The 19221-nt window shown below is 41.0% G+C and overlaps 1 protein-coding gene across 2 annotated transcripts; it reads right to left on the reverse strand.

Moving 5' to 3' along the window:
- Positions 1-620: 620 nt before the first annotated feature.
- LOC127032269 (nuclear prelamin A recognition factor-like) lies at positions 621-18946 on the reverse strand. Of its 2 annotated transcripts, XM_050919455.1 has the most exons (7): positions 18492-18946; positions 17074-17245; positions 15732-15812; positions 12969-13112; positions 10991-11123; positions 8173-8307; positions 621-1362 (listed from the first exon to the last, which is right to left on the reverse strand). In XM_050919455.1, exons 2-7 carry the CDS (start codon positions 17098-17100, stop codon positions 1175-1177), a joined length of 708 nt encoding a protein of 235 aa, XP_050775412.1. In that variant the 5' UTR covers positions 17101-17245; positions 18492-18946; the 3' UTR covers positions 621-1174. The 2 variants fall into 2 exon arrangements, with proteins under 2 accessions (XP_050775412.1, XP_050775411.1); XM_050919454.1 differs by lacking the exon at positions 18492-18946 and having other exon boundaries at positions 17074-17468.
- Positions 18947-19221: the final 275 nt, after the last annotated feature.

Genomic DNA, 19221 nt, shown 5'->3' on the forward strand with positions numbered 1-19221 from the left:
CCTCAGCTAGGAAGATCTGTGTGTTTTAGCACCTTTTTCCTGTGGCAAAGTGGCACAATGGGGTTAGATTACAGGATTTATTTTACCTATAAAAAAAATGAGAGAGAGACTTTGAGAGCAAATAAAACATTTACCAAGCAGTCAATAAAATGTCAGGACAATCAGAACCAAGCACTTTCCAAAGTACCCAGCCAAGTCCAGGACAATGATTAGCAAAACTGTATGACTTTCATGTGCGAAAGTCTGAGCAATTTAAAATGACATTCTACTTATTTTTTTGCTGTTTGGTGTTCTGTAATGTAATTTAAATGAAAATCCAGGATTACGGGAATGCAGGGTATCAGTTACCAGGTGTTTGTAACTTAATTTTCATGTGTTTAGGAAACGATGAATAGTTACTGTGACTTTTTTCTGTATTGTAGTTTAAATAAATTATCAAAACAATTGAAACTGATGTAATTATATTGCATTATTTTGACAAATGAAATATACAGAATTTTGCATTTTTTGGCACACAACCCCCCAAGAGTAATAGATAGTTAAGTATTATTATCCCCATATGACAGATGGGGATAAGGTGACCAGATAACAAGTCTGAAAAATCGGGGCACTTTTTGGGGGGGGGGGAGGGGGGAGAAGAGGGAGGGGTATAGTTGCCTATGTAAAACAAAGCCCCTAATATTGGGATGGCCCCTATTATACTGGGACACCTGGTCACCCTACATGGGGAAACTGAGGCAGAGACCATGACTTGCTCAAGACCATGCCTATAGTGGCAGAATCAACTTGCGAACTCAGAACCAATGGATATTTCAGTTCTCAGCATGCAAATACTTCAGGTTGATCTGAGATGACACAGTATTGCATGCTGGGAAATGTAGTTTCTGCATGACATCCTCCGCTTTAAAGATTGTATTGTAGAACTCCGTGGGCAGCATTTGGCGTGCCAGCTTTACTTTGGTCACTCTGGATTTCACTCTAGATATTTTTTCTATATATATCTCCATGAGGTATTGAGAGCACAAGGACAGCAACTATGTTCAGCCAGTGTGGGGTGAAATGGAGAGGTCGTTTTGAACACCTGCATAGCAGCAAAGCACAATCTAGCCTGAGATGTAAGGACAGACAGTTTAGGAAGAATGAGGGGGTGGGAGGAGATGCAAGACATCTATAATTAAATATTAGAAACCAACATGCAAGAGAAAAATTCTCTAGAACGGTCATGAAAAGCAGAATTTGTTACCTGTTGCCTGGCAAAGTAACCCTTCACAAGGGACCCCATGATCTGTTGCGGAGACTTCGCAGTGCAAATGTGTGGAGTCACTGGGTTGGTAAGCACCCTTTCAGCATACCGGATCCAACCTAGAATTACAGTGAATGAAGAAATTAGCAAAGTTGAGAGCATATGGAAATGGCTCTGAGGAAAGGGCTAAAAAAAAAAAAAAATCCAGCATGATGGGATGGTGGGGCTGATGGGTAACTTCTTGTTAAAAGTGGGGAGGGAAGATGGACTTGTCTCCCACTGCGTGCAGGAAATTTCTGCAATAACTCTTATTAATGCCAAAGGAAGCTACGTTCTCTCCAGAGACTTCCTGTGTTGGTGGACTCCAACCTCTTCTTTTGTTATGGATTGTTGGATGGGTGACTGGTCTCTTCTGCTCTCCCCTGGCACAGCTGCCACCAGTTATCTTTTAGGTACTTATGTGGTTCCTTATTACTGACAATCTGAGCGCCCCATAGGGCAGTTCTGTTATCCAAGAGAGACTTACGTGACTCCTCTAAGATCATGCAAAAGATCTACTGCAAAGCGGGAAGCTGAACTTCAGTGTCCCGAGTGCCAGACTAGCACCCTAACCACTCGACCATCCTTCCTTATCTTTCTGTTCAGTCCATTCTCTCAGTTTCATTTTATTCTCTTCTAGGCACTCTCTCTTTTCCTGCTCTCCTCTATTTACCTCCTTCATCTCCACCTTTGGTGGCTCTTCCTCCTCATGGCCTCACTCAGATAGCTTGCGTAGGGTGGGAGTATCCACTGGTGCTCCCTGACTGAGCCAAATACAGCAGAAGCAGAGAAGAGAAGCTTCAGCCAGCAGCTCTCTGCCTGACCCTTGTACAAGTGAGCTAACTCCTGCATCTGGCTGTATTAAGGGCGCACAGGAGATGAAAGACATTCAGTGACTTTCAAGGAGTAACCTGCTATTTTACACGTAGCTCCATGAGTATTTTCGCACTGAGGGGACCCAGACTGGGATCATATAGTCTTCCCCCTCCTCCTTTTACTCTTTTCCTTTGCCCTGTACGCTTATTGTACAAGTCTAGGGTCTCCCTACACACTGAGGAGAGAACAAACCTCATCTCAATATTTCATAAGACAATCACAATTTGCACTTGCTTTCAAATGTCTACGCTGACTATGCAGTTTGTCCATGTCAGCGGCCCCCATCAATAAATCTTTTACTGTTCTGAAGGATACTAACAGGAGTCTATAAATGGATTTGGCGAATCTACTGGGTAATGAATTCTATAACCTAGAATCCACTGTGAAATGAATTATGTATTACATCCACTTGAATGCCCAGATGTAACAGGAGCACCTCAGCTGGGGATTCAGATAATAAAGAAGTAAGCCAACATTTTTTTGGTAGCCATCATTTAGATCACCATTTACTAATACTGCTCCATTCTACTCAAGAGTGTAGAGTAATTCTTTAACCTTCTGTTTTCTAAGTTTCAGTATCCAGTACACTGTACAGTGTGCCTGCTCCAGAACAGCAGAGTGGAATGAAGCATCATCTAAAAACTCACTGCACTACTGGGAGCAAGCCTGATCAAATCAGATTTCAGCTATGGTTATACATGAAAATCAATTGTCTGTATCCTCTTAAAAAACCCCACAAGCATCCCAAGTCTCTGTGTATTATTATAAATATTAATAGATACATTCTATCTAATGTTCTTTACTGACCCCATTGCTATAGCATCTGACCACCTCACAGTCCTTAATGTATTTATCCTCACAACATCCCTGTGGGGCGGGGCAACGCTATTATCTCCATTGTACAGCTGAGAAATTGAGATACAGAGAGAGTCAAGTGACTTGACTGGGTCACTCAGGAAGCCTGGAACAGAGCAAGGAATTGAACCTGGTTCTCCCAAGTCCCAGGCTAGTGTCTAACCACTGGACCTACAATGTGTCTATTACTTTGGTAGATTTATATTTTGCCACTCTGAAAACTAAACAGTACAGAAATGTTAGGGCAGCAATATCTTAGCCTACAGGCAACACCCACTTCACAACAGATAGGTTCTCCATCCCCAAACAGATTAGTGCTTGTAAGAGAGAGAACGGCTACAGAGCACATGCTACCAGGAAACATTATACTGTATTTGTAGGCCTGTGGTAATCTTGAGATTTGGGGACCATACAGAAGCAGCACTATAAGTGAAGACATTACATAGTACTTATACATGTGGGTCAGCTGAAAACAGGCACTTGGACAAATAAAAGCAGATAGTATTGTAATCAGGATGGTACTCAGATGATTTTCTCCATGTGTATGTCAGTAGAAGGGAGCAGGATATATTTCCATGGTTTTCAGGCATGACACCTTTGCAATATGAGGAGAATTATACAAGGCATGTGCACATCAGGAGAGCACTAGCCATCCTTCTGCATGGTGTTCCCAACTCTGGTTAAAAAAAGAGACAATGAGACTGACCAGTTTCACATGAGACCCTGACAGGCATTGTCTGTATCACAGAACACCCCCCAACTTCCCTCCCCACAGCATACACTTATTCATCTGTGCTCAAGAGAAGCAAGGAATGGATGAGTTAAGGGATCTGCATGTCAGGACTGAGGTGCCCTGTCAGAACTATGGACAAGAAGTTTGTGTTGTGTTTACCTTCATTATGCCTGGGTCCAACCAGTGCTATAGGTCTCACCTTGGCACAATCGAGGTGAGATTAAAAATATAGAACATTTATTGATTTTTCCTTTTCTTTTTAGTGCCTGGAATAAAAGTTGGACTGATAGCACTGGAATCTGAAGTACTTTAACAATTATATGACACCCACACACCCAATACTATGTATATGACTGTAGAACAGATTATGCCTCTAAAAAGAGGAAGTATTTATTATCTTAAATTAGAAGTTTTCCACTATGTCACTCTAGATCAATGTTCTCAGAAGGCCCTGCCCTTAAACATCTGGCATGATTTTCATTAGTCATCACAGTGCTGTGCCTAGGAAGCTTGTTTTCAGAAACCAAATGTTTTCAATATTATAAATCAAACAACCCAGTAGAGTTTCATTAAAATCCAAACAGCTGCAGCCAGCTAAGTAGGCCAGATTTATTTCATGTGCTGTTCTACCATGTATCTATAGCTAGGAAACAAACAAGTTTCTATTAGTTCCAGCTTCACAGTGGCATTAGTCACTGTTTAGGTATGGAAGTAGCCTTGGTGAATGAGCAATATAAGGTTTTTATCTGCACTTCACACATGCACAGTTTGTTTTTTGCCTACTCATCAACAGGTCTGCAGAAACCTGAAGAACTGACTGATTCTTACTGGAGTGAAGCACTTCTACTTAATCATACAGATTCCTCCTATGTTTGCATTAATTCTAAGCCATCTTCTGGTTTATATTAACTTCAAAGTACCAGTTCTGATTTTTTTTGGCCTATGAATCCACAAATCAGTGTGTAAATGCTCCCAGGCTCAGTTCATATATTATTCTCTGTTTTTCATACAGCAAATACCACTATCTAAAAATGTGTGGTTTGAACACCTACATATTGCTATAAACTACAGAAAAATACTGAGCCAGATTTATCCTCAGCATAACTGCATACACTTCAGTGGAAAAACAGTGAGAATGAATTTGTCCCACTGGGTCAAAGACATTTAAACAGCCCTGAACAGTCATCTAGTAGCAATGTACTTTCCTGCTATTTGTGAGACTTAGGACCCGTCTACACTTGAAACACTACAGCATAGACCATAACTATGCTGATGGGAAGGATTCTCCCGTCAGCAATCCCTAGGTCGACAAAAAAATCATCCTAGTGTTCTCTACATGCAGACTTAGTTCAGTCTAACTATGTCATTCTGGTGTGTGGATTTTTCACATCCCTGAGCAATGTAGCTGGGTCGATCTAATTTTCTAGTGTAGACCAGCCGTTAGAGTCAACTGCCTGTTCCAGTCGCTTGCTTTAGGTGTTAGCAGAGGATGGAAATGTTTTAACAGCAGATCAGTTCCAAGCGGGAGTGCTTCATGTCACTCAGTGTTGACCAATCTGGCCAATTAAGGAACAAAATCAACAAGAGCTAAAGGATAGTTTAGTCTTTATCAGGCAAATGGCTGATTTGTTGTGATGCCAAGTCTTGAGCAGGGGATATAAAAGCAGAAGTAAAATGAGAAATCCTCATAGTTTCAACAGGAAAACAGAGAAACCTCATATGATAAAAAGATTAAAATACATCCACAAAAGATGACCCTTTATCATGGTCTCTTCAGTCTTATAATCAGAGGAGAGCATTAGTTTGAATCACAGATCACTATGTCATTGTTTACTTAAGGGCAATGGTTCAATATGTGGAGAACTACACTCTGAAAGAAACAGAAGTGAAATTGTTGTGCGTCAATCTGGAGTGATCTATATACAAAACACTTTTAAACCAATATTGAGATAAAGGAATGCACCCTTTAACCAAACAGAACTTCTGGGACCAATTTATATCATAGGTTCACAGAATGAAAATAAAAAACACCGACATTTGAAATAAAGTTGAACATATTTACTATACATCTAGAGAGCAGAACTGAGCATGAGGTATCCCCTCTATATGTTGTGAATGACAATAAAACCTGCACTCACAGGAGTTGTCTACCACAATATTTTGCTCTCATTTTGCAGCAGTAGTGCTGAAAACATCTGACCCCTATCTCCACTAACACTTACACAATAGCTAGCACCAGTGCAGTTGTGCCATTGCTAAAAGCAGGTGCCAAACTTTATAGTGTAGATAAGCACATCAGTGCCCTCCATTAATTGACTGACTCATAATAGCCCTCTGAAGTGAGTAAGTATTATTATCTCTGATTTGTAGATGAGGGAAAAGAAATTTCCTCTGGCTCAATTCTAACACAAAACCACACTTCTGGGAAATGATTCTCAAACCCACCATACTCCCTGAGAACCTAATCCAATTCCCAATGAAGTCAATTTGGGAATCTTGCCACTGATTTCAGGGGGAGTTGGACTGGCCTCTATATGTTAATTAAATCATGAGTAACAAGATAAATTGAGTGCTTTTTTGTTTAAACCTTACAAGCTGTAGGGAAAGACAACATATGGCACATCTGCTTCTGAACCCAGGAGACAAAACAAACTAGAACCCTTTTTTCCTAACAGACAAACCTAAAGGATATTCTCCTCCTAACATATACATGCAACTCCTAGAAGTGTATGTTCAATACATCCAGCAGAGAATATACAGCAGTTATCCACCCGACAAAGATACTTACCTTTACACAATAAAATATAAGAATATAATTTAAAAAACCAACCATCGTTTTCCAGAAAATAATCTATTCAAAATTATACACCCACACATTTTACATTAAATGATAATGGCAGATTATGGAGACTGGCAACCCTCCAAGGAAAGCATGCTATGTTTGTAAACCATCCATCTCTCTTTTGTAGTAATATTTCCTAAAAGGAACACTGCCCACTTGAACTAGTTTAAAATTAACTATTTAAAAAAAATATCCATTTTCTGATAGAGTACCTCCTCTTAAACAACATGTCCTGAAATGTACAACAATTGCTAAGAAAGCTTTTTCTGCTCCTTTGTTGATGTTTATAAAGGATTTTTCAGCAAGATCTTCAAAGGTATTTAGGCATCTTACTGCTATTGAGTTAAGATGAGTAACTTCCTTTGAGGAACTGGGCTAAAATGACTATTTAACTGAGTATACAGGGAATAGCATAACGGACTATACAAAATAAACGAACTGGGGAAAAAATTGTTCCCTTTAACTTATCTTGGTTCCAGTAATGGTAGGTGTTCCCTGTAACAAGGCATACACTTCTCAGAGAGAAGTGTGGTATTTCAAGTTAATGGCTTCCCTTCAGCATTAAAACTATTGTTCCATCTCACACAGTCAGCATGAACATAGTTTCATTTCATCATTTCCTACCATACTCCAGTGACAAGTTAAAAACTTTGCATGGGTTAATGGAAGTCATGGTTTCTAATTAAAGCACTTAGTAAAAGTTCATTTTTCTTAATGGTGCCTTTCAACAGGAAATATTTAATTCAAAGAAATGAAAGGCAGAGCCAAAAGCACACAGGAAGAGAAGAATGATGTAGTGGAGAGAGTACTGTGATCTAAGCACATGACTCAGAGCCAGGAACTCCTTAAATGCTAATCCTTGCTCAGACTCCTTCTGAGGCCTTGAACAAGACACTCAAGCCCTCTGTACCTCAGTTTCCCTATCTATAAAATTAAAGAATATGTGCCTCTTTCACAGGGACAATGTGAAACTGAACTGGTTAATGGCATGTGCAAAGAGGTACCAGTTTTGCTTCCCTCAACCAGCAATGTGCAACAGGCCCTGGCAGAATTCACACTCAGGAGAGGGCAGGCAATACTTGCACTACTCATCTTTCTCACAGTTCTGCTGGATAACAACAGCTTTAAGTTGCAGTTGGGACTCCATATGAGAACCCTTATGTCAGATTGCCTAGGGGATGCAGTGATACAGCACATTCCATATCCAACTTGGCCACACTCTCCCCATCTACACTGCCCACTTTTGTGGCTACGCCGGCTCCCTGGCAGAGGAGAAGCTGCATGTGCCATGTGGTACCAAACCTGCTGTTCTCCAGGCACATTTTCTGTCATCACAGCAGCCTGTTTAACTCAGAGCTGAATCTAGCTCTATGTCTGCAAAGCATCTGAACAGTGCTATAGCTACCAAGTATTACTACATACAGGAAAGGAGGTGGTGTGCTGTAAGATTCAGAATCCTTGAAATATAGAGCCCAAAAATCTTATGCTCTACAAGATACCCCACTAGAACTGCACTATTTTTATTTCTATAGTGATAAATGGGGGACTGTACAATGCTGCAGAGTTAGGGACTCAACTTCTCACCAGGACAAGCAGACGCAAACATTGGTAAGGCATGTTCCTCCTGGTTCCGCTGTCGATACCGCTGCACAAATTCCTTCTGGCTCTCCAGGATACTGAAATCAGCAGCTATAGTGGTGTCAAATACATAATGCACCCCTATGAAACAAAAGGACAAGAATATGTGATGAATTAACTTCTGGAGTGTTTTGCATCTCACAGACCTTCTTCCCCATCTTCAGGCTTTTAAATAACCTTTAAAAAAAATCAAAGAAACAATGCGCAAATCCTGCTTGCTCTCCAGTTTGGGGCACACTTTTAACACCTGCAGCATACTTTAACAACAAAACCATAAAACTGAAAGGACATAGTCTGTGTCACAGATTTTTAAAAAGCTGCTGACTTGTTAATAATAGGATTCCCTTCAAAGCTTCAAAAGGAAATCTGTTTCCTTATAGAATTGCCCTTTAGTGCACACTTACACTCTGTTGCAGAACTGGGCTGCTGGCAATGACTCAAAAAACTATGAATATCCCTGCAATGGGACAACCTTCCACTGATGCACTTGCCTAAATACTTATAAATACCTGCACAACATTCTGTATATCACCAAAGGCCTCCCATCTATTTACCTGTCAGTGTATTTCTATAAAGCTGTAAAATATTATCTGTACCACTGTATCTAGTATAATGTATTCCCAAATAATGTAAACAATCTAAAATAAATTTAGGGCCCACCAATACTTATAGTGTTCCTTTCAGATAATTATTTCCCTTATTAATGGGGGGAAAACAGACCAGTTACACACACTTATAACATTTGTTCTGTGGAAAACTATGACATAGTTCTTGGAGGAGGAAAAGCTTCTTCTTTTCCCTATTATTTAGGTAGGAAAAACTATAGGAAAGAGGACGTTTTAGCAAAATGGTACACGTATAGGAAGTGTTAGGAGACATCAAAAAAGTATAGTTTTAATATCAAATCAACAGACTGATCACTGCTTGCAGACGATTGTTGAAACAGTAGTGAACAGAAACAAGGAAGCAGAACTTCTAAGACTATTATCAGTGCTCAAACTCTCAAACGATTGGTCTGATAGCACGACGGTAAAATTCCCCTCAATAAAAGGTATATGGGGCATTCTGGCTTCACTGAGCTCAATGACAAAACTTCTGTTGACCTCAATATGGCCAGGATTTCCCCCCTGGACTGGAAATTAGATTGACAGTCACTGGTGTTATTTCTAAATCTTTTCCATAACTAAAACGTCCCAATTTCTTTCAGAACAGTTACTCACAGTTGGTGGTTCCTTCTGCTTCCACTTGGCAAAATTTCACATGTTGCAGTGCTTGACAGCCAGGTCAATAGCTTTCCTTTCCTTACCTCACAGTGGCCCTTTAATGGCACTCACCACCCGCTAGAGGGCTGCAAGATGGTTCAGAACTGGCTGCTTTCTCAAACAATTTGTAACATTTCTTTCCAAATTACTTTGACTTCAGACAGTTACAGCAAATAAAGAGTTAGGTCCCTGTATTTCCACAGCACCCATTTTTGCTCCTGCTACATATATTTTTCAGTTTAAGTCACATGGGGCAAAAAGAACTCTGAAAAAGTACTTTGTAAGAGCTCTCTTTGATAGTGATGAAGATAGACTAGGATGCAGCCGTTCTCCAAATCAATCACTCCTGCATAGAATAACCACCTGTCCCGAACTGGGGTTGGCGAGCCGCGGCAGTTCTGAAATGCAAAATTCAAGTCCTAGTCCTGGATTGAATGACTCTGAAACAGCATTTGTCTCGAAATTGTGGTGCTGCTCCATGCCTGCCCGAGACTCAGGAGAAGCACTAGCCGTTTCTCAGTGCGGGGCCTGAGATGGGTCTTAGGTCCCCTTGCCACAAGGCCCCATCACCTGCTCATCCTCTCCCCACCAAGACCCTACTCCCTGGCCAGCTGGAAGCTGGAGTCAGGCCATAGTTCCAGGGAGCTCAGACCATTGTGGGGAGCCCCAGACCATCCACCTGCCCTTGGTGGCGTGCCCCAGGGGGCAGGGACATTTGCCGGGGACTGCTCTTGGGCACCCTGGCCCCCTGATTTTGCCTTGTGAAAAGGTGGTCACCCTACTCCTGCACATTTGCAATTTCCTGCCCCAGTGGGACTGCCTACGTATAACTATAGTTCTCTTCTAAAATGAGGGTTATCAGCCACCTCTAACAGGAAAGAAATAAACCCACTGTCCTCTAGCTAGCTCGGATACCCATAGCAGTGAAGCTATTGCAGCATGGGTTTCAGTGCGGGCTATACAAGCTCACTCAGGACCCTGGGTACTTACTCAGACAGCTGCCCTACATCGAAGTGAATATTGCTGCAACTTCAATGTTATCAGTACCCAAATTAGCTAGATTAAAGCTAGCTCAGGGATGTCTACACATGTTGCAGTCGCATCTCTGGTTGTAGTGAGACATACTTTCAGTTTCAATGTCAATAGTCCTGACCTTGGTCACAGAACTACAAACATGTGCATGTCTGAAGGAGGAAAAACAATTTGTTAAAGAAACAGATTTCAGTGTGAAGCTTCTAAAGAGTCATTAGAAACAAAAGTGACTTAAAGAAGTCTATGGAAGATACCTCAATATGTCCTTAAACTCTCTTCCCAACCCCTACTGCACTACCTCAAGAACATTTCTGGGATGGGCACTGTTATGTCACAACAAATAACTTAGAATATACCCTTTCAAAACAGTCTCTTATGACTGGGCAGTGCTGCAAAATTCTGCCAGGGAAGAAAGAAACCCAAGATAACCCTGCTGTGTTCTCCCAGTGTAATAATGAATCAGAACTTACCAAGACTTTTGAGGAAACCACAGAGTCTCTTGGCTGCATCGTTTACACAGAGATTGAATTTAGCAGCAAAATAAGGCAATGACTGAGTGCATATAGACACTGCCAACACTTTGTGTTTTGAGGTATCACATTTCTGGAAAATAAACAAAGCATGCAGGTGGATTATTACAGCAGCATAAGATCCCTCTCCATCTCATTCCCTCCCCATCCCCAAGAGTCACTCCTCTAATTTCCTAAGCTTTAAACAAACATACCATGAAAGCCCCAATGAAGCAACTACCACCCTTCTTACAGAGAGTGGAATGGAATTTCCTTCTGGTTCTGTCAATGTTGAGAGTCAATCAGCTGGAGAAGTTGCTGTTGTAGGACTCAAGGAATTCCATCCCTCCCAGGACAACCCTATCCTTGGCTTGTTAAGCAGGCAAGGAGAGTTAGAGAATCAACACTTACAGGATTTTGATAACTAAGGGAAGCATAACGCTCCCAAAATATGAGAAGAGCTTAGAAACAAACATAGGTGTTTAGATTAAGGTTTACAGGAGCACAGAGATTTGAAATTTTAAATGTGATCCTTCAAACTAAGGATGTGAGCCTGAGAGATGCTCAGTGGCCTTAATTTCAACAGGAATTGAGGGCATTCAGCAGGACTGGACCCTAAGGAAACCAACCCAGCAATGCTATATATGCACAATCAAGTGTGTTTGGTTGAAGAAAAAGATTGATGTGGAAAGGTAACATTCTGGTGAGGATGACATCATCTATGTGAAAATGCACACTGTGTGTTTTAGTTAGGACATGTTACCTGTCATGTTCCTCACCAATGGTAGTGGAAGACTTAAAAAGACACAAGAGATAAAACAGGAATAAAGAAATCCTGCACCAGATGACTTAATAGAAATTAGAACTGGAAGAAAGCAATGATTCTGCTACATTTAAATCTTTGTCTGTCTCACACTTACACAACCACATCATGCTATAGAATCAAACCAGTCCTAAAAACTGGCTAGAATATTCTGGGAGGAATCCTTACACTGATAATACTTAGATACACCTCTACCCCAATATAACGTGACTCGATACAACATGAATTCGGATAATACGCGGTAAAGCAGCACTCCGGGGTGGGGTGGAGGGACGGTGGTGCGCTCCAGCGGATCAAAGCAAGTTCGATATAACACGGTTTCACCTATAACGTGGCAAGATTTTTTGGCTCCCGAGGACAGCGTTATATCGGGGTAGAGATGTATATCAAAATAGGTGGAGAGAACAATATCAATTTCAATTAAAAATAAAATTTTAAAAGTAGCTGCTGCCTCCTGGGTGAGAGTACAATAGTCTGGAGTGGTAGATCATTAAGTCAATGTCAAGATCAGCAGACTCAAGTATTGTGTGTATTAGGAAGGCTACCAAAGAACCACCCTCAGCAATAACATGTCACTGTCTTTGTGTCTGACAGAAGCTATGATTTTATTTATTCTGCAAATGGAAAAAGAACCCAAGATACAGCAAAAAGATACTCTTCTGAATACACACCTTTCAAATGTGTCTGGTATCTTTCATACTTCAAAGCACGTACTAGAAGCTAATGGGACAATTCTAATTTTTGCAGTCAGGTTTTTGATAATTGATAATTTCATTCCTTGCGCATACTGTTATCTTATACTTTCACCACGATCATAAAAACCAGAATGCCTCCAACACTCGAGAAGTGTGTATTTAACAACAGTATAACTGCACACCCTACAGTTTATTACTGAAGTTATGAGATAATCATCATGCTTTGCCCTACAGCGTCTTACTTATGCCTTACAGAATACATCTCATAAAATTTAGATTACAGCCATGATCTTACTTTCACTGATGAAGTACTTCAGCTGCTATACTATTCAAGGGTTTTTAGTTATCATTGAAACTGCTTAGTCACTATCTCACATCCTTCCTCTCACACAAATTCCTGCATGCTTTGTCGTCACTTTACCTTGTTAAGGTTGAGAATGCGAAAGAATTCCTTCTGATTCTGCTGGAAAATCCTGACACCTTCTTCTGATGTCACACAGTTGTCACAAGCTAGGCAGTCACTAAGGAATATTTTAGCACCAGCCAATTTATGAAATTCATTTTTCTGGAAATGAAAGGAGATTGGATAAGCTAACTTTCAGGGCCTTTGCACTGACTTATTTAAACTCCAACTGTAGTTCTGTTATTTTGTTAAAAACACAAGATTGTCCTCCTCATGTGTGCGTATAACATTTAAAATTAGAAAATGGTCTGTTCAGTACCTCTTGATTTCTCTGCCCTGTCATTATTAAACTGTATTATTATATGTCAAAGCATTTTGAGATATTGTGTAGTATCGTTAAGAAGACAGTAGTCGCAAAAAAATTCAAACTCAGAATTTTAAAGTTAAGCATCTAACCAATATCCATATTTAGGCACTTGAAGTGTCTTCATTTGCAGAAGCATCGAGCATAGCATCCATCAACTTCACAGACAGTTGCGAGTACTTACCTTCTCAGGCTTCTTCAATGCCTAATATGGACTTACATAATTAACATCTGACATCCAAGCCTGAAAATGTTGGTGACAGTTTTTATTAAGGGCACAAAACAAAGGAAAGGTCATGTCGTGATCACCTGAGTCAGGCAAACTGTCTCAGTGGCCTAAACAAGATGAAGTCTCATGTCTATGGCAAGCAGGATTTGGCCCTAAAGTTGCATTGTCTCTGTGTTACATTATATGAATGACAGCTCTGTAAGGGATCTGGGGGTCATAGTGGACCACAAGCTAAATATGAGTCAACAGTGTAACACTGTTGCAAAAAAAAAGCAAACATAATTCTGGGATGTATTAGCAGGAGTATTGTAAGCAAGACACGAGAAGTAATTCTTCGGCTCTACTCCACACTGATTAGGCCTCAACTGGAGAATTGTGTCCAGTTCTGGACACCACATTTCAGGAAAGATGTGGACAAATTGGAGAAAGTCCAGAGAAGAGCAACAAAAAATGATTAAAGGTCTAGAAAATATGACCTATGAGGGAAGAGTGAAAAAATTGCGTTTGTTTAGTTTGGAGAAGAGAAGATTGAGAGGGGACATGATAACAGTTTTCAAGTACATAAAAGGTTAGTACAAGGAGGAGGGAGAAAAATTATTCTTCTTAACCTCTGAGGATAGGACAAGAAGCAATGGGCTTAAACTGCAGCAAGGGCGGTTTAGGTGGGACAGTAGGGAAAGCTTTCTGTCAGAGTGGGTAAGCACTGGAATAAATTGCCTAGGGAGGTTGTGGGAGCTCCATTGTTGGGAATTTTTAAGAGCAGGTTGGACAAACACTTGTCAGGCATGGTCTAGATAATACTTGGTCCTGCCCTGAGTGCAGGAGACTGGACTAGATGATCTCTCAAGGTCCCTTCCAGTTCTATGATTCTATGATTTATGGATGGAACATTGTTTGTTTGTTTGTTAGTTTGAGAGAGGAGGAATTTCTGCAAAGGAGAGAGAGACTTCCAGACCCCTTGCAAACTCTCAAACGAAAAGTGTTATTCAGTGTAATTTAGCAAACCCAGTATGAGACCTATATCATCATTACCTCTTTCACCTATAGTTAGAACATACTTTTGTGTGGTTTGAAGTGCCAAGCACCCTCCTCCTTCTCTTTCAAAAGTAACTCACACAATTAAGAAATTTGTAGGATCAATTTTTGCATGGAAACTGTTGTCCTGTCTATTGCATTTGCCTTGAGTTGATCCTACAAACTCTGACTTGCGAGTAACTTTTACTCAAGTATTCCATTCTCTTCATTTGGACCACTCATGGGAGTAACGATTTCATGGGTTGGACCTGATCAGGTCAGATGCAGCCTAAACTTCTACAGATTTCACTCAGAGATAAAGGCGTTCAGCCCCTTGAATGATCAGGCCCTTAAAATGCAAGATGCTTTTTTCGGAGGGAAAGGGAGATACCAACACTTAAAATGACACAGTAAGTATTAGCTGCATGTCATTCTGTAATTATGAACCACGTTTATTTGAAGGAGTAAAAATGCAAAAAAAACTTGATTGAGATACAATAAAAACAGGCACAAGCCCCCTCACCCCCCTCTTTTTTTCTTTTTTAAGGTTTGAGGAAGCATTTTCAGCCTTTTTGACTCTTTCTACAAAGCCACTGAAATAAATTATCTTGTGGGTGCTCTGCACTGAGTGCTATATTTTCAATTTCATCCTTCTTAAGATATCATCAATATAATTAACTTGCTTTTCATAGCTGTTGAATACTCATGTATCCCATTGACTTTAATTGGAGTTCTAGGTGCTCAGCACTTTTGGAAAAAACAAACTATGTTTGTATCCCTATCTCTAGAGCTCTATGTGGATACAAAATCTGTATCCGCATCTGATCCACAAAAATCATCTGCAGATATCTGTATCCGTGGATATCTGCAGATTTGCAAAACTTTAGATATAAAATTTGGATCGGGTTTGATCTGCGATCTGCAAAAATGGCTATAAACTGGATATCCATGGATTTTCAGGGCTCTCCCTATTCCAGCTCCCTTCTGGAGTATTTTCTGTGAATAGTTCTTACATGTATGCACTGTACTTATAAACCCAAGTCCTACATTTATTTATGTATAGCTTATCCCAACATTTATTTATTCTTTTCCAGGGCACAGAACAGAGAAGGATAAAAGTCAAAGCAACAATATTCCTTAGATTAATAAAATCATTTAAAAAAAGGAACATTACCTCCTCGTTTTCGTCATTTGTGCTCAGTGGGTCAACCAATGTATTTTGCTTGTCATCATTTTTCTGTTTTTTACTACATTCCTGAATGAGATAATAGAAATGTGTGTTATAAACCAAAAAACATGGCTCCAAAAACATTTTTTTTACAGGTCTGTGACTTCAGATTGTGTGTTACATTTTTCCAACATGTTATTACAATGAAAACATTGATGGGAAGTTCACCAGCTTGGCTTTTACATCTTTGAGTGTATTTTTAACAATGGGGCCAGGGATAAGGAAAGAGAACAGGGAGTAATGTACTGCAGTATATACGGCAACCAGTATAGCAGGGGTGGCCAACCTGTGGCTCCGGAGCCACATGCGGCTCTTCAGAAGTTAATATGCGGCTCCTTGTATAGCACCAACTCCGGGGCTGGTGCTACAGGTGCCAACTTTCCAATGTGCCAGGGGTGCTCACTGCTCAACCCCTGGCTCTGCCACAGGCCCTGCCCCCACTCCACCCTTCCTGCACCCTCCCCTCAGCCTGCCGTGCCCTTGCTCCCCCCCACCAGCCTCCTCCATCCCAGGAAACAGCTGATCAGGAGGTGCGGGGAGGGCAGGTGTGATCCTCCTCAGGGTGGGCAGGAGGAGGTGTTGGAGGCAGGGGGGCTGATGGGGGACTACTGACATATTACTGTGGCTCTTTGGCAATGTATATTAGTAAATTTTGGCTCCTTCTTACGCTCAGGTTGGCCACCCCTGCACTACAGTGTGCCCTAAAATAGTCACATAAAGCCATTTGTAATGTAATCAGAATATAATTAAAATTGCATAAAAAATCATGTCACACCCAAAAAAATCAGCTTCAGTAGGTTACATTAAATGTCATTCCCATCACAACTTGCCCAGAGAAATAAATATAATTAAACCTTTCCTGGAAAAAAACAATAGGTTATAAATTATCATAGTAATTGAATCCGTAAGGTCAACTACAAGAGGCAAGTCCATTTGGAAGTATGCACTGTGTAGTGGCTTTCTGTGACCTTGTAATCTATAACCAAATTCTACTACAGCACCACCGTCTCAGAGACAATGTATAAAAAAGTTCAAGTCACTTAACCGTGCACTGGCTGCAACTTAGCTCCGCCCTGCGGTATAAAGTTAAGCCCCTCCAGCTGCCCTGCAGTATAAAGTTAAGCCCTTCCAGCGGCCCAGACTTGCTTTACTTATTCAAAAATGGAAACCCCTTGAAACACAAAGGCTCCTCACATTATGTAACAGATCAAGCAAGCGAGTGACCAGAGGGTGGAGTCAAACTACTTACTGTTTCCCATGCATAAAGTCGTAAGAAAATAGCACTCACCTTTTTGGTGCAGTTTTCACACTTCATCTGTGAAGGTCTTTGTATTACTTTTTGGTATGTATGTCTATTCTATGTTTAAAGGTGATTTTCTTACTACAGAAGAGTGTGGATTCTCTTTATTCTACAGGCAGAAGAAGAACGGAGGAGTTCAATGACTCTGCTTGTCAGCTCTCTGCAATGATAAAGGCACAAAGAGCAAGAAATTAGCCCAGCTCTCCCTTCCAATTCCTGTTGCCTTTTGTTGTTATTAGTATTGCCCTACTGCCCTCTTATGGCACTGCTCCTGATTGGCACTTTCAAAAGCCATCGAGATGCCCTGGAGTGGGAGGGTCTGACTGCACAGCAGCCAATTCGGTTTTCCTGTGGGTGGGAAGGACCTTTAGCTTCTTCAGACTCTATAATGGGACGGTTTAAAAAATATATATAATCATCGCACCACACATTAGAGAATTTGCTTACATTGTAATGAGCAACAAATACCGCAGAAGAAAAGCTTTTAGGAAGATCAGTGGGCTGGATGCAGGGCCTGCAACCATCATGATTAATGGCTTTAATGTACCGTACAGAAACATTCCCCTCCCCCATCCCCTTGACATGCTCAGAATACAAATCGGTAACCTATGATTCTGATTCATGTTCATTCTGTAGATTCTGGCAGCGAATACATGTTGCTCTGGGGGTCGGTAACTTTGGTCATCCCTGTATTTTGCACAGTGGCAGCAAGCTTTGACACTACATGCAATTGATGCGACATGAACATGCAAAACAAGGGTGGTAAAAGGGGTCACCCCTGCACAAGCAGAAGAGACTGTATCTTGCTCTAAGACACGAGGAGACTTGGGACTCTGCTTCTCGAGGGAAAGCACAGCTCTCTTTTTAATAATGGTGGGAGTATTACATAGACAGAGCCGGTATAGACTGTCTTGCTCTAACATCAAAAGGAGGGGAACAACAGGTTCACACTGCCACAATGGAAGAAAAACTGCTTAAGATTTGAGTCTCGTGAATGTGGTGGCGTCTCATTCTCTGCTTAAGTGTTTAATAGCCCCCCTTTTAATCACACACACAAAACTCTCTTCTCTTATCCCAGTGATTACACAAATCGCTCCGTGTGGGGCACCTTAAGTCTTGAATTCTGATCATTTGCAATTAAACGATTCATGATTCTCACTACCATCATCAATTTCTTTTTCGCAAAGTCAGCACAAGGCTAACAATTTCCCACTGTCACAACCGCAGTACATTGCTTGGCACCTAGATGCAGAACAAAGGGGAGGGGGGGGAAGAAATCTAACATTTTTTATGTCTATACAAACACAGAGACGTGCTATCACAAGCTGTAACAAAATAACCACCGTGCAGCTAAAGGAATGAAAGAGAAGACTGAAAAAGGAAGGGAAAAGAATCAGATACTGTACCTTGCTGCTTGCTTCATTTAACCTACAGTAAATTATGTCCTGGCTGGTAGAAATTAAATAGCATGAGGTAAAGTCTGGAGCATGTTGCAGCTATTAAAGAGATCCATGTATATATTAGGGGGGAAAAACTACACAACAAGGGTAGGGAGGCAAGCACAAGCTCCAGAAAAAGAAGCGAAGTGCTCTTCTTTTTCACCTATTACTTAATATAAAGTCTTTCTGTCCTGCTTGTGCCCTGAGCGGCTCCTCTGGCAGCCTCCACTCCCTCCCTCCCACTCAGTTAGAAGTGTTCATTGTAGACCTGAGCGCTGTCACGTAGTCCCAGGCACTTATCTGGAACTGCAAGGGACAGCGCCTCTCTGCTGCAGAGGTGGTAAAGGTAACGCCTCATTCTCACAGCTCGGCTAGGACAGAGTAGGGGCAACAGCAGCAAAGAAGCTTCAAAACTCACATTCACACATTGCTAAAGGGCACTGCTTTGTTTGTACACACTTCCCCGCTCCGTACAGGATGTGCTTGTCTAGCACCTCAAAAGCAGAAACTAACCTGAAGTTCCACAGATCTCCTTGAGATTTTGTGTGTTGACATTCCTATATTAATGGAGCTTTTTGTGTTGCCTTTTTTCACCATGACTATTAAAAAGAAAGAGTTTGATATAAGCTCTCTTATCTAAATTGTTGACTGACTTGTCCTGATCCCGAAGGCTGTGCCTACTGTGCATATATTGATT

This window comes from Gopherus flavomarginatus, chromosome 12 (genome assembly GCF_025201925.1).
Source record: "Gopherus flavomarginatus isolate rGopFla2 chromosome 12, rGopFla2.mat.asm, whole genome shotgun sequence".
NCBI lineage: Eukaryota > Metazoa > Chordata > Testudines > Testudinidae > Gopherus > Gopherus flavomarginatus.